Source organism: Babylonia areolata, chromosome 20 (assembly GCF_041734735.1).
Source record: "Babylonia areolata isolate BAREFJ2019XMU chromosome 20, ASM4173473v1, whole genome shotgun sequence".
Taxonomy (NCBI): domain Eukaryota; kingdom Metazoa; phylum Mollusca; class Gastropoda; order Neogastropoda; family Buccinidae; genus Babylonia; species Babylonia areolata.
Window position 1 is genome coordinate 38,191,358 of NC_134895.1, and position 13,968 is coordinate 38,205,325.

Sequence of the window (13,968 nt, forward strand, 5' to 3'; positions counted from 1 at the left end):
GGCGGGGTGGGGGGATGGTGGGGCGGTAGTGGGAGAGGGGGAGTGGGGGGGGTGGGGGGGCGGGGTGGGGGGATGGTGGGGCGGTAGTGGGAGAGGGGCAGTGGGGGCTGGGGGGCGGGGTGGTGGGGGGATGGTGGTGCGGTAGTGGGAGAGGGGGAGTGGGGGCTGGGGGGCGGTAGTGGGAGAGGGGCAGTGGGGGGCGGGGGAGGGGAGGGTGGTGCGGTAGTGGGAGAGGGGCATGGGGGGTGGGGGGGATGGTGGTGCGGTAGTGGGAGAGGGGGAGTGGGGGGTGGGGGGTGGGGGGGGATGGTGGTGCGGTAGTGGGAGAGGGGGAGTGGGGGGTGGGGGGCTGTGGGGGATGGTGGTGCGGTAGTGGGAGAGGGGGTGTGGGGGGTGGGGGGCGGGGGGGATGGTGGGGCGGTAGTGGGAGAGGGGGAGTGGGGGGTGGGGGGCGGCGGGGATGGTGGTGCGGTAGTGGGAGAGGGGGAGTGGGGGTGGGGGGCGGATCAAGTCAAAAGCAATGCTGAGGATCCTGGTTTTGATGTATGGTGTGTGGCAAGCACAGCTCAGTTCCTTGTGTGTGTGTGTGTGTGTGTGTGTGTGTGTGTGTGTGTGTGTGTACATGTGAGGGTTTGTGTGTACGAGTGCGTGTACGTGTGTGTGTGTGTGTGTACATGTGAGGGTTTGTGCGTACGAGTGCGTGTACGTGTGTGTGTGTGTGTGTACGAGTGTGTGTGTGTGTGTGTGTGTGTGTGTGTGTGTGTGTGTGTGTGTGTGTGTGTGTGTGTGTGTGTGTGTGTGTGTGTGTGTGTGTGTGTGTGTGTGTGTGTACATGTGAGGGTTTGTGCGTACGAGTGCGTGTACGTGTGTGCGTGTGTGTGTGTGTACGAGTGTGTGTGTGTGTGTGTGTGTGTGTGTGTGTGTGTGTGTGTGTGTGTGTGTACGTGGTTGTGTGTGTGTGTGTGTGTGTGTGTGTGTGTGTGTGTGTGCGCGAGAGTTTCAGTTTCAGTTACAGCGTGCGGACAGGTCCAGTACACGCAACACCTCTTAAAAGATAATAATTATAGAAAAACAAAAAGACGTGAGCATAATTACGCCCCGCTGATCAGGCCTTGAGTGAAAGGTGGGAGGGAGAACAGAGAGTGAGAGAGAGAGAGAGACAGAGGGTAGGAGAGAGACAGACGGATGGACAGAGAGACAGACAGACAGACAACGTCTTGTTTGGGAAAACATAAAAGGGTGGCGTGGAGGAAGCGAAGAGAGGAGGAGAGGGAGAAGAGAGAGGGTGGTGTCACACACACACACACACACACACACACTCTCTCTCTCTCTCTCTCTCTCTCTCTCTCTCTCTCTCTCTCTCTCTCTCATACATAGAGAATGCCAATGACAACTGTTATATTGAGGGTAAACCAGACAACCTGAAAGCTTCTCTAGTCATGTCCTGACAAAAAAAGAAAGAAAGAAAGAAAGAAAAAGATAGCAGGAAAACAAATCGGTGTGGACACGAAAGACCGTATTACTGAGCTGAGAAAGTTGGGCGCAAGCATGAAAAATAACAGACATGGAATGCAACCAACACACACACACACACACTCTCTCTCTCTCTCTCTCTCTCTCTCACACACACACACACACACACACACACACACACACACACACACTTACGCACGCATGCACACACGTACTAATACACCAAAATACTTCCCTGTTCACACACGAAAACGGTTATCGTGTAGAAGCTCTTACACTTACTAGAAGCTGAAACACAATATGGCAATAAAGACTTATTTCATAATTGTTCCATTAACTATTTTTGGCACGCTTTTTTGAATGAGAACGAGACATTATTATGTTAATGTCATATCTTCCGTTGACCATGGAGGCTTTTCCTCGTGTTTAGCACGTGTGGTCCTGACGTTACTGTACCAAGTAGCAAGTGCACTGTCAGTGTCGGTGCATTGGTAAATACCAGAAAATTAGTCATACATTAATCAAACAAGAGAGAGAGAGAGAGAGAGAGACGCTGAAATCATAAAATACTTTTCCCGTCAGTGTAAAAATGCCGGAGTGGTGTCTACTTGATATTCGTCGGGGTTTTTTGTTTTTTTGTTTTGGGGTTTCTTTTGTTGTTTCGTTTTGTTTTGTTTTCTTTGTTTTGTTTCTTCTTCTTCTTCTTCTTCAAGTCATCCCCTCTCCTTGTTCTTGCTGTCATGCTGAATGCCAAGGTATTATGGACACGTAGGACTCTGGTTGTGGAGGGGCGTAGGGATGAGGGGGAGGGGTGAGGGAGACTGGGAGTGGGGGGGGGGGGTAAATTTAATGTGGGGGAAACCTTTCGGTATGTGATTGCATACCAGGTGTGAATGTGCGTGTAAGAGAGGGGAAAGGGGCGGGGGGGGATTTGTGAAGATAACTACACAGATGAACCAGTTGGAAAAAAAAAAAAAAAAGCGTGCATGCTCACTCTTTCATCGAAGTCCGGCATGGCGTCACGTGAGATTTCCAGCCAATCGTAGTAGCGGAAACCCCCTTCCTGTTGAATCCTGGCCTGTTTCTCTTCGTTGTCACAGTTCTCAATCTGTGCAGAGGTTTAAAAAAAAAAATAATAATAACCATCACATGTATCCCACCATGTGTCGACATTGTGAACGTCGGGACCATGTTCACGATGCTGTTATGAAACAGATAATATAGAATGATGAATTATCTCAGTATATTAGGTAAACAAATGTATATCCACAATTTTTTCCCTCCTGAAGGAATGGGTTATTATCACAAGGTGTGGACGTGGACGTTCACTCCGCCAGTCACATGGAGGGATGGTGGGGAAGGAATGTAGATATAGCCCAATGTATCAGGTATACCTACAAGAATCACAGTCATTCAACATGAACGCATTAAAAAGACGTGAAATATTCAAGTGTTAAATTGACGTAAAGTTCACGTAATATTACATGTAATAACCACAATTATACACATGCAATAATGGCAACAAGACAATATGCATATATCACCATAACGTCATTAAACGTAGACATGCTGTTAACACAAAGTAATTCAGCAGTATCTTAAATTCACACACACACACACACACACACACACACACACACACACACACACACACACACACACACAAAGAGAGAGAGAGAGAGATTAAAAAACTTTATTACTCAAGGATAAAGATTTTAGGCATTGCCTAGTCTTCCAATCTGTCCTTGTGACAACAAAAACAGTAACGATAAGACAACAATAATAACAATGGTAAACACTAATACTACCACTACCACTACCACTACTACTACCACTACCACTACTATTACTGCTACTACTACTACTAATGATAATTATAATACTAATCAACAGACCATAATCATCATAAAAATATAATGAAGGGAACACTCACACACTCACACCCACCCACCCACACACATATGCACACACTCATCCCCAAACACACACATCTTTATGCATAATATACATTTGCACATATACCCACATGCATGCATATGTCTACGTGTGCATACAGGTATGAATGCATATGCATACATAAACATAATTAGGTATCAAATCATATTGTAGTACATTACAGATCATATTGTAGGACAATAGCATATACTGAAAAAAGAAAAGAAAAAAAATCAAGAAGTAAAGGGGTTATTAAGACTGTCAAATCAATCACCACACAGAATACAGAAAAGAGGCACGACTGAAATGAAAATATATAAACAGAGCAGAGAAACATAGTTACACCATTGTACATATACAACAGTGATGAGAAATCTGACGTTGATGTGGCAGGCAATAACATCCAATCAATAGCGTGCACATGAAAATCACAACAGGTTGAAGATGGATGAAACACGTTAGTGTATGTAAAGGAATAGACAGCGCATACATTTCACAAAAAGGGCATGATGTTTTTAGGCCGTTTATATTTGGTTTGGGGGTCTATTGTTTGTGGAGCAGTTTTCGTACCCTTGATTTGAAGGACGATAATGAATCGCCTGTCTTGACGAACGTAAGTAGAGAGTTCCAAACAGATGGTCCAAAAAATGCAAAGCTAGATTTGTATAAGTCAATGCGCACACGAGGCAGAATATAATTATCTGAATCGTAACGCTCTGTTGCCCATTGAACAAATTTGCTGACGTACGGTGGTGACATGTGGTTGTGTACTTTGAACATAAGGACCATTCTATTGTATTCAAATTGCTTGTACAGTGGTAATATTTCCAGTTTTGTTCATTTCTCATCTTTTGATAGTGAGTGGTCGGATAGAATAAGTTTAGCTGCTCGTCTATGTAATGAGTTAATTTTTTTTAGCATTGCTCCAGACTGTAGATGCATAATTGATATGAGAAAGACAATGTTCCCCGAAGAATAATTTTCGGGTTGGAGCATCGACATAATGTCTAAGTTTATTGAGTAAGAACAGATTGCGAGCTAACTGTTTGCAGACATGGTTAATATGAGCTTGCCAGTTTAGTTCTTTATCAATTATTACTCCAAGAACGCGGTGCTCACAAACTTGTTCAACTGAGTTCTTGTTTACCTCAAGTTTTAGAGTGAGAGGCTTACGCTGGTGTTTTTGTCTGGATGTCAGTGCCATACTTTTTTTCTTATGTCGGTTAAGTTCCATGTGATTCTGGTAACATCAGTCTGAGATGTCATTTATTCCCTGTTGTAGCGATGATTGTACAATCGATGTTGGCGTCACTACAATGAACAGATCGCAGATGACGTTACCAGGTGATATGTGCATCGGCAAGTCATTTATATAGATCCAAAAGAGTAGAGGTCCAAGAATAGAGCCTTGCGGTACACCACGATCTATATGACCTTCAGAAGAGTACGTGCCATTTAAGTAAACACGCCGTGTTCTGTTTTCCAGGTAAGACCGGAAGAATGAGACAGCTGACTGGTTTTGAGTATACTCATTTAATTTGTTTATCAGTATTTCGTGATCCACAAGATCAAAGGCCTTCTTGAAATCGAGGAAAACTGTTCCAGTGATCTTGTTATGATTAATTGCAGATAACCACGTGTCACAAAGTCGGGTTAAGGCTGTGTGACAGGAGTGATAACGGCGAAAGCCGGACTGAAGGGGATGAAAGAGGTTGCTTTGCTCCATGTGTTTCATAAGGTGTTTGTGGACGTGCTTTCCGAGAGGCTTGGAAACAACGGACAGTCTAAAGTTGTTGAGATCTGTAATATCTTTTGACTTTGGCAGTGGGATTACTTTTACTGTTTTTAGCGCAGCAGGAACGTTGTTCTGTTCAATGCACAAATTGTAAATATACGTAAGGGAGTCTACTATGAAGGGCAAAGCAAGTTTGATAACAGATGCGTTTAAATTGTCCTGACCCATTGCCTTCTTATTCTTTAGATTTGAGATTAAGGATCCAACTTCATGAACAGCAAGTGGGGGGATAGTGAATGATTCAGATTTAAGACGTTCTTGACAAAATGTCTGTAACGTCTGGGGGGTTATATAACATTCTGAAGGAAGGTAGTTTGTAGATGTCTGTGTTGACTGAGCTGTTTTTAGAAAATGGTTATTGAGTGAATCCGTTGTCCACATAGTTGAGACAGCATTTGTTTTCTTTTTAGACTGATCTCTAATTTCATTAACAGCACGCCATAGTGTTGCTGTGTCTCTGTTGTTGTTGATAAGGTTCTTAAAATGATCTGACTTTGCTTGTTTAACTAAATCACACACTTTATTTCTTTGCTTTCTGTATTCGGTCTCCATCCCAGCAGCTTTTAAAACATCTCTTAATGCCATAGCTACGATGAGATCTTGCGTCAACCAGTTCGGAAGTGTTTTGTGTTTTACTCTCCTCGTCCGAAGAGGAGCATGTCTGTCAACGACTGCAAGAAAGGTTTCATACCATACTGTTAATGCTTGAGTTGGATCTGCAGTCATGAATACTTCATGGAAGGGTGCCAAGCTCAAATCAAGAAAAAATGCAGTGGAATTGAATTTTTTGAAAGAGCGGTATTGGATCATTGTGTGGCCCTTGCTTTGTTTCCGAGGAAGTTTACAAGACCATGTACAGATAACCGGACAATGATCACTGATGCTTTTGTTGGACACTGTTATATTGTGCACCAGATCTTTGTTATTTGTGTAAATATGGTCGAGTAGTGTGGATGACGTCTTCGTGATTCTGGTTGCACTGTGAATGAGTTGATGCAAACCAAAGAGAGTAGTAGTTGATTCCCATGCGGGTTGTGGTTTAAACAGATTAATGTTGAAATCTCCTAGCAGAATGACATTTTGTTTATGTTTATAAACATTGTCCATCATTTGTATAAAGTCATCATACCAAGGGAATCTAGCTCAGAGATTTCTATATAGAAAGCCTACAAAGAGAGGGGTGGACTTTGAAGGTTTGACCTGTTACCACATACATTCCACATTGTTGGTTTCTAGGTCAGGTTGTCTTTTTGTAAACTGGGAAATGCTTTGATGAATGTATATCCCTAATCCTGTTTTACCATACTGATTTCCATCACGGCGAAGGAAATCATAGTTAGGTATGGATAAGGCCTCGTTGCTGAGTCGGAAATCAAGGCGTGTTTCACTGAGCCCGAGTATAATTATGAATAGGAGGAGAATCATTCAGGAGCATGCAGACATCGTGAAGCTTATTGTACAAATGATAAACATTCAGGTGTCCAAGCCGTAATCCTTTCTCATTAGTAGACCAGTCAGACTGTTGCACATTAGTACCCATAGTGTAGACTAATAGTAAGGAGTATTTGACAAAACTATATACCTGTGGGGGGGGGAAAGCACAAAGGGAAAAAAGTAAGATAATCACGAAAAATGAACGTAGATCGAGCAAATGTCTGTTTATGGCCGTTGTTGAAAGAGAGAGAGAGGGGGAGAGAGAGAGAGAGAGAGGGACTCTAATATGTTTATCCACAAATGTCATAACCCACTGCAAGGGGTGAACGAATGCAGATAAGATAGTCGCGCACTTACACAAAACAATAGTTATGAATAATGCACACTGCGCAGTTTGTACGCATTGCGTGGCATGAAGCAAACCGTTTTACAATAAATTCATTCGTGGACGGCCTTGAAAATAAGCTTAAGTAAACAAGGTTTACAAAACAAGGTTGGACTAAATTCCTTTCTGTTTTTCACTCCTGGGACAGTTCAACACGAAACGGCCTTCACTTTCATTTAATTATTTATACAGCGGACAGAGTGTACTACAAATGTTTGACCACCTATAGCAGTATTGTTGAGCGAAAACGTTAAGAGAAATTCAGTCGGAATATCGTCAATATGCGCTTAAAGTTTTTTGTGTATGTGCATTGATAAATTGACTGGGGGACCATGAAAATTATTTTTATCGTTGTATCTATCTAGATATCTAGACAGTCGATCAGTCTTTCACGAACACACACGAATAAAAGCATTTGCATTTCCAGCACTCTGACTGATCCATATATCACCAAATCCTTTTTTCACACAGATTAATTGTAACGTTTGAAACCCAGTATTTTCCTGCTCCTACAATCTAACTCTTAACACACATTCTGTAGGCCTGGTGTGGTTAATCTGTGCTGATAATCTGTGTTAAATGAATACATTTAACAGCGATCAGTGTCGGTGTAGGGTATCTGTTAAGTGTCTGTCTGGTACATGTCTCGACATAGACAAGATTATTATACACATGCATACAGAGAGACAGAGGGAGAGAGACAGGCAGAGACAGACAGACAGACAGACTCAAGACTCGTGATGCTTTATTCACTTCAAGCCCCGGCCCACCCTTTCAGATGAATGCGAACGATACATAACCAGTTTTTGTAATCGAAACAAACAAAAAAACTGAAGGAGATACAACGACAACAAAGATTACAGATGAGTCATCACAGAAAGAAATAACTATTATGTCTGTAATGAGCGAATTCGTAAAAAGATCGAGGGAGATAATGAGAGAGACAGACAGACAGACTGAGAGGGAGGGGGAGCTCAATGAGGCAAGACAGAACAGGCGAGACAGACGCACAAGAGCAGATCAGATTATTTTGCAAAATTCATTCACATATTAATATGGGAGGAGAAGGAGGAATTTTTGTTTTATGTTCCGTTATATACATTATTGGTGAATGTAGACATTTTGTTAAAGCATTTATTTTCACGTTTGAATGTTACCGGTGGAAGTAGGAGGAGGAGATTTTTTGTTTCTTGTACCGTTATGTACATCACTGGTGAATGTAGACATTTTGTTAAAGCATTCATTTTCACGTTTGAATGGATCATGAACTGGGATTAAAAACGGGGAAGATGGAGGGTGGAATCGAAGCTGTGTGTTTGACATGAGCATAAATGCAGTCACATAAAATGACATAAAACTCACTCCGGGCGAATAGTTTTCTCCCTTGCTTTCCCCTGCAGACGACCCATTTGTTAGGGTTAGGAAAAAAATCACAAAAAAATACAAAACACAAAGTTACTGAATGAAACTCCCTGTAGTTTACCCAATGACCCCTCTCCTCACATTGTGTGTATGCCCAGCCCCCTCCCTCTCTTCACAGCCCTCAGAAGCTGAGTCACTGTCAGTACCTTTTTGCTGGTAGCTTTCTTCACTGCAGATACTTTATTCAACGTCATCATCATCTTCGTCGATGTCGAAACCTTCAGTTTGAAGCATTTCAATCAATTCAGCAGCAGTAAAAAGCCACTGTCGTGATCTAGTTTGCTCCAAAAATTTCCACTTGCATAGCCTGCGACGCCATTTTCGATACGAATGCAGATTAGCTTGTCATGTGGGGTACCAAGGTTAACGGCTGGCCAGCGAGTGTATGGTCACGGAAACCTCACGAAGAAACTTTCCATTCGACCTTTGACACATTCGCAATGTCCGGTATAGCTGCGATTTTTATGCTACCCCATAAGGAAAACGTGGGCAAATGTTTAATTGTCGAAAACGCTACAGCGTTCCGTCGTCCGGAGTGAGTTATTAAATTAATTAATGGGCTTCGTAGTCGGCAAGTCGGTAATTTAACACAAGAAGCAAACTAATAATAATAATAATGATAATAATAATAATAATATTTATATAGCGCTGAGTCTTGTACATAGACAAATCTAAGCGCTTTGACACCAGTCATTTACACGCATGCATAACTCTAAAACTGAAGACAAGGAAGAGGCAAGGGAGGGAGGCTGGCTATCTTGTGAAGAGGTGGGTTTTAAGGCCAGACTTGAAAGAGCTGAGTGCGGAGACCTGACGAAGCGAAAGAGGAAGTTCATTCCAAATGCAAGGTCCAAAGACAGAGAAAGAACGGAGGCCAACAGTGAAGTGTTTGAATCTGGGTTTGCGTAAACAGAGGGGATCCGAAGCGGATCGTAGAGAGCGAGATGAGTGTAGAGGTGAAGGCAGCCACAAAGATAGGAAGGGGCAGATTTGTGAATACATTTATAACAGAGTGCTGATATTATACTTTATTCTGTGTGAGACAGGGAGCCAATGTAGATGTTGCAAAATCGGAGTGATGTGCTCAGATCTTTTCTTTCTGAGGACGAGTCGGGCAGCAGAGTTTTGTATGCGCTGAAGAGACTGAATGGATGAAGCAGGCAAACCAGACAATAGGGAGTTACAGTAGTCAAGGCGAGAGAGAATGAGAGAAACAAGTCTAGATGTTGCGTCGGTGAACTGATATTTCCGAACGGAATTGATGTGTCGCAATTGACAGTAGCAGGATTGACATGTCTGGCTGATAAATTTTTGCATGGACAGTGTGTTGTCAAGGACAACGCCAAGGTTCCTGACTGAGCTGGAAAGAGGGATGTATGTTTTGCAAAGTTTAATTTTGTCAGCTGTGATGGAAGAGAGTTTTTGTTTAGTTCCGCTTCGGTTTTGTCTGCGTTCAACTGTAACTTATACAAGTTCAATATATACACAAGTACATCCTGCCTTGGTGTTAAACATGTGATATACAAGCACACCCTACCTTGGTGATATACAAGCACACCCTACCTTGGTGATATACAAGCACATAGCACACCCTACCTTGGTAATATAAAAGCACACCCTACCTTGGTGATATACAAACACACCCTACCTTGGTGATATAAAAGCACATCCTACCTTGGTGATATACACACATCCTACCTTGGTAATATACAAGCACATCCTACCTTGGTGATATACAAGCACATAGCACATCCTACCTTGGTGATATATAATCACATCCTACCTTGGTGATATGCACGCACATCCTACCTTGGTGATATACAAGCACATAGCACATCCTACCTTGGCAATATACAAGCACATCCTACCTTGGTGACATACAAGCACATCCTACCTTGGTGATATACAAGCACATAACACATCCTACCTTGGTGATATACAAACACATCCTACCTTGGTGACATACAAGCACACCCTACCTTGGTGATATACAAGCACACCCTACCTTGGTGATATACAAGCACATCCTACTTTGGTGATATACAAGCACATAGCACATCCTACCTTGGTGTATAAAGGCACACCTAGGTTGGTGATATACAAAGACACCCTACCTTGGTGATATAAAAGCACACCCTACCTTGGTGATATACAAACACATCCTACCTTGGTAACATACAAGCACATCATACCTTGGTGATATACAAGCACACCATACCTTGGTGATATACAAGCACATAGCACACCACTACCTTGGTGATATACAAGCACATAACACATCCTACCTTGGTGATATACAAGCACATAGCACACCATACCTTGGTGATATACAAGCACATCCTACCTTGGTAACATACAAGCACATAGCACACCATACCTTGGTGATATACAAGCACACCATACCTTGGTGATATACAAGCACATCCTACCTAAGTGGTATCCATGCACATCCTACCTTGGTGAGGCGCACACCAGACCTGTCGAGGACCTGCTGTGTGGTGAGGTAGTGTGGGGGCTGGGTGAGATGTGGCTCATGCAGGAATTCCTCACTGCTGTCCAAGTACCACGCTTGGGTCGTCATATTTCGTGTCGTTGCTGTTTTCTGAAACATAAAGGTTTTGAACTCACTGGGGACGGCCAATATTCTCCTTCTTCCCATCCCCCTCTCCCGCAGACCCCATCTGGCTGTCTGAATGGCCCAGCCTGTAGTGTTGTCCTTTCCCCCACACAGACCCCATCTGATGCCAAGTAGCTGTCTAAATGGTCCAGCCTGTAGTATTGTCCTTTCCCCAACACAGACCCCATCTGAGGCCAAGTGGCTGTCTGAATGGCCCAGCCTGTAGTGTTGTCCTTTCCCCCACACAAACCCCATCAGATGTCCAGTAGCTGTCTGAATGGCCCAGCCTGTAGTGTTGTCCTTACCCCCACACAGCCCCCATCTGATGTCCAGTAGCTGTCTGAATGGCCCAGCCTGTAGTGTTGTCCTTTCCCCCACACAGACTCCATCTGATGTCCAGTAGCTGTCTGAATGGCCCAGCCTGTAGTGTTGTCCTTACCCCCACACAGCCCCCATCTGATGTCCAGTAGCTGTCTGAATGGCCCAGTCTGTAGTGTTGTCCTTTCCTCCACACAGACCCCATCTGATGCCAAGTGGCTGTCTGAATGGCCTAGCCAGTAATGTTGTCCTTTTCCCCACACAGACCCCATCTGATGTCCAGTGGCTGTCTGAATGGCTCAGCCTGTAGTAGTGTCCTTTCCCCCACACAGACCCCATCGGATGTAAGTACTATGTATCATTACTGTCATTATTGCATATAATTGGAATCATACATCGCACTTTGTTTTAAGCAATGGGAGAGTTAAGATGCCGTGGGTCCATATTTCGTTAAGAACGAACTAGTTCCGAAACTGTTGCTTTCATGGGTGTTGTTTTGATCTTTAAATGCGAAAACAAAACGCACTGAGAAAAATTAAGCTATACCTGTTGATGATATTAGGTTCCCAGAATGATACATCAGTGTGTGTGTGTGTGTGTGTGTGTGTGTGTGACGTTGACTCAGTAGTGGTCATACACGAACACGAACACACGTGCACTGACGCACACAGAACAGTCAGACATGCACACACTGTGCGAGCTCACTTCACACCGGCAGTTGTGAACACACCTGCGCACGCTCATGCATACACACACATACATACGCAAGCACAACACACATATGCAACACACACACACGCCTGCAAGCACATGTACGCACACATACACAACACACACACGCGCACGCACACACAGCATCATTACCACATTGATACAACTCTCACCAAGTCAGTGACACGTACGCCTCCAAAACAGCGGCAACCGGTTCACTGAAGATTTTGATGGCTGTAGTGTTCACTATTGCGCCACCTTTATATAGCCAGGTGTTTCTTGAGGAATTGGTGTGTGCACAGTCGCCTAAATCTCATCCGGGAGCTGTTGAAAGAACCCGGATATGTGTTTTTTCGTCAGAGAAGGGTTGCTTATCTTATCATCCGGACGACTGTCAACAGCCTGTCGTCTGTCACGGTCAGCGGTAGAAGTGCACCCCGCCCAATATGTACCCCTGGTAGGTTTTGTATTGCATCGTATTGCATTGTGTGGGGCATCGTGTTTTATTGTACTATGTTGTACTTTACAGTTCCTTGTTGCATTGTATTGTTGTTGTTAGAACAGATTTCTGTGTGTGAAATTTGACTGGTTCCCACTGGGGAGAGCACGTTGCCACAGAGCAACATTTTTTTTTTTTTTTTTTTTTTTTGTTTGTTTAAGCAAGTGCATTTCATTTACTATCAAAGTAGAATCTCCTACAGAACTTTGACAGGGACAACCTCTTTTGTTTCTGTGGTTTTGCGTAATGCACGTCGAGAAAGGTCTCCAACCAGTGCCATCAGTGACTAAATTTTGACAGCTAGGTACGACTACAAATCTCAGAGGAAAACAACAAAAACAAAACATATATCTGGTAGGTGAGGGGTAGAGGATTTGGGTGTTTTTGTTGTTTGTTTGTTGTTGGCTGTTGTTGTTTGTTTGTTTTGTTTGGGGTTTGTTTGTTTGTTTTTGTTTTGTTGTTGTTTTTTTGTGTGTTTTTTTGGGGAGTGGGGGGGGGGGCAAAACTAGGGTGGCTATGACACAGCAGAAAACATGCACGCGCTGTTTGTTTAAGGTCAGGGCTGAAAACAGTCGAGGAACGAACCATTTTGAGGCAACTCCCGATGAGGTATTTACTCCTTGAGGCATTCTGAGCGAAAACCGATTTTTTTTTTTCTTCTGCCTTCCAGCTGCTGTGACACACACTCTCTCTCTCTCTCTCTCTCTCTCTCTCTCTCTCTCTGTCTGTCTTAATCCTCTAGCTCTCTGTGTTTCAACGTTTGAAACTTCGATGACCAAACTGTCATCATCATTCCTTTGCCTTTTACCAAAGGATTGTCCCCTAAACCATAGCGTTTCAAATGTTGTGTTCCGTGGACATTTGCAACGCACGTGTTCTCATGAACTGCCTTTATTAACGACAGTTGGTCAAAAAAAAAAAAAAAAATCACTGAAACTGAAAGACCACCGGTATCCCACAGGCAGAGGTGTGAGGTTTACTAAGCAACAATACACAGGGGGGTGGGGGGTGGGGGGGGGGGAGGGGGGTCGGAAGCGTAAAACGAAGTGCGGGAGAGAGGTTCTACGGGGTTTTGTTGTTGTTGTTGTTGTTTGGTTGGTTGGTTTGTTGGGTTGGTTGGTTGTTTTTTGTGGGTTTTATTTTCTTTTCCTTAAAAGCTCGGTTTATCACGAACAAACCCAACGTTCCTCTCTTGTCTTGTTCTGTATACGGTGACGAACCCGGATCCCTTTCTTTCTTTTTTGACTCACTTGTGTAAACAAAGTCAGTCTATGTTTTAACCCGGTGTTCGGTTGTCTGTGTGTGTGTGTGTGTGTCCGTGTGTCTGTGTGTCCGTGGTAAACTTTAACATTGACATTTTCTCTGCAAATACTTTGTCA

The 13,968-nt window shown here is 43.5% G+C and overlaps 1 protein-coding gene across 1 annotated transcript in view; it reads right to left on the reverse strand.

The window, feature by feature from the left end:
- Positions 1-12,427, reverse strand: part of LOC143295477 (acireductone dioxygenase-like) — a 19,161-nt gene extending 6,734 nt beyond the window's left edge. The window contains exons 1-3 of the mRNA XM_076607195.1: positions 12,264-12,427; positions 10,900-11,046; positions 2,468-2,581 (exon numbers count right to left, since the gene is read on the reverse strand). Of these exons, the coding sequence (XP_076463310.1) occupies positions 2,468-2,581; positions 10,900-11,025 (240 nt within the window). The 5' untranslated portion in view covers positions 11,026-11,046; positions 12,264-12,427. The remainder of the gene's footprint in view (positions 1-2,467; positions 2,582-10,899; positions 11,047-12,263) is intronic.
- Between the last annotated feature and the right edge of the window lie 1,541 nt (positions 12,428-13,968).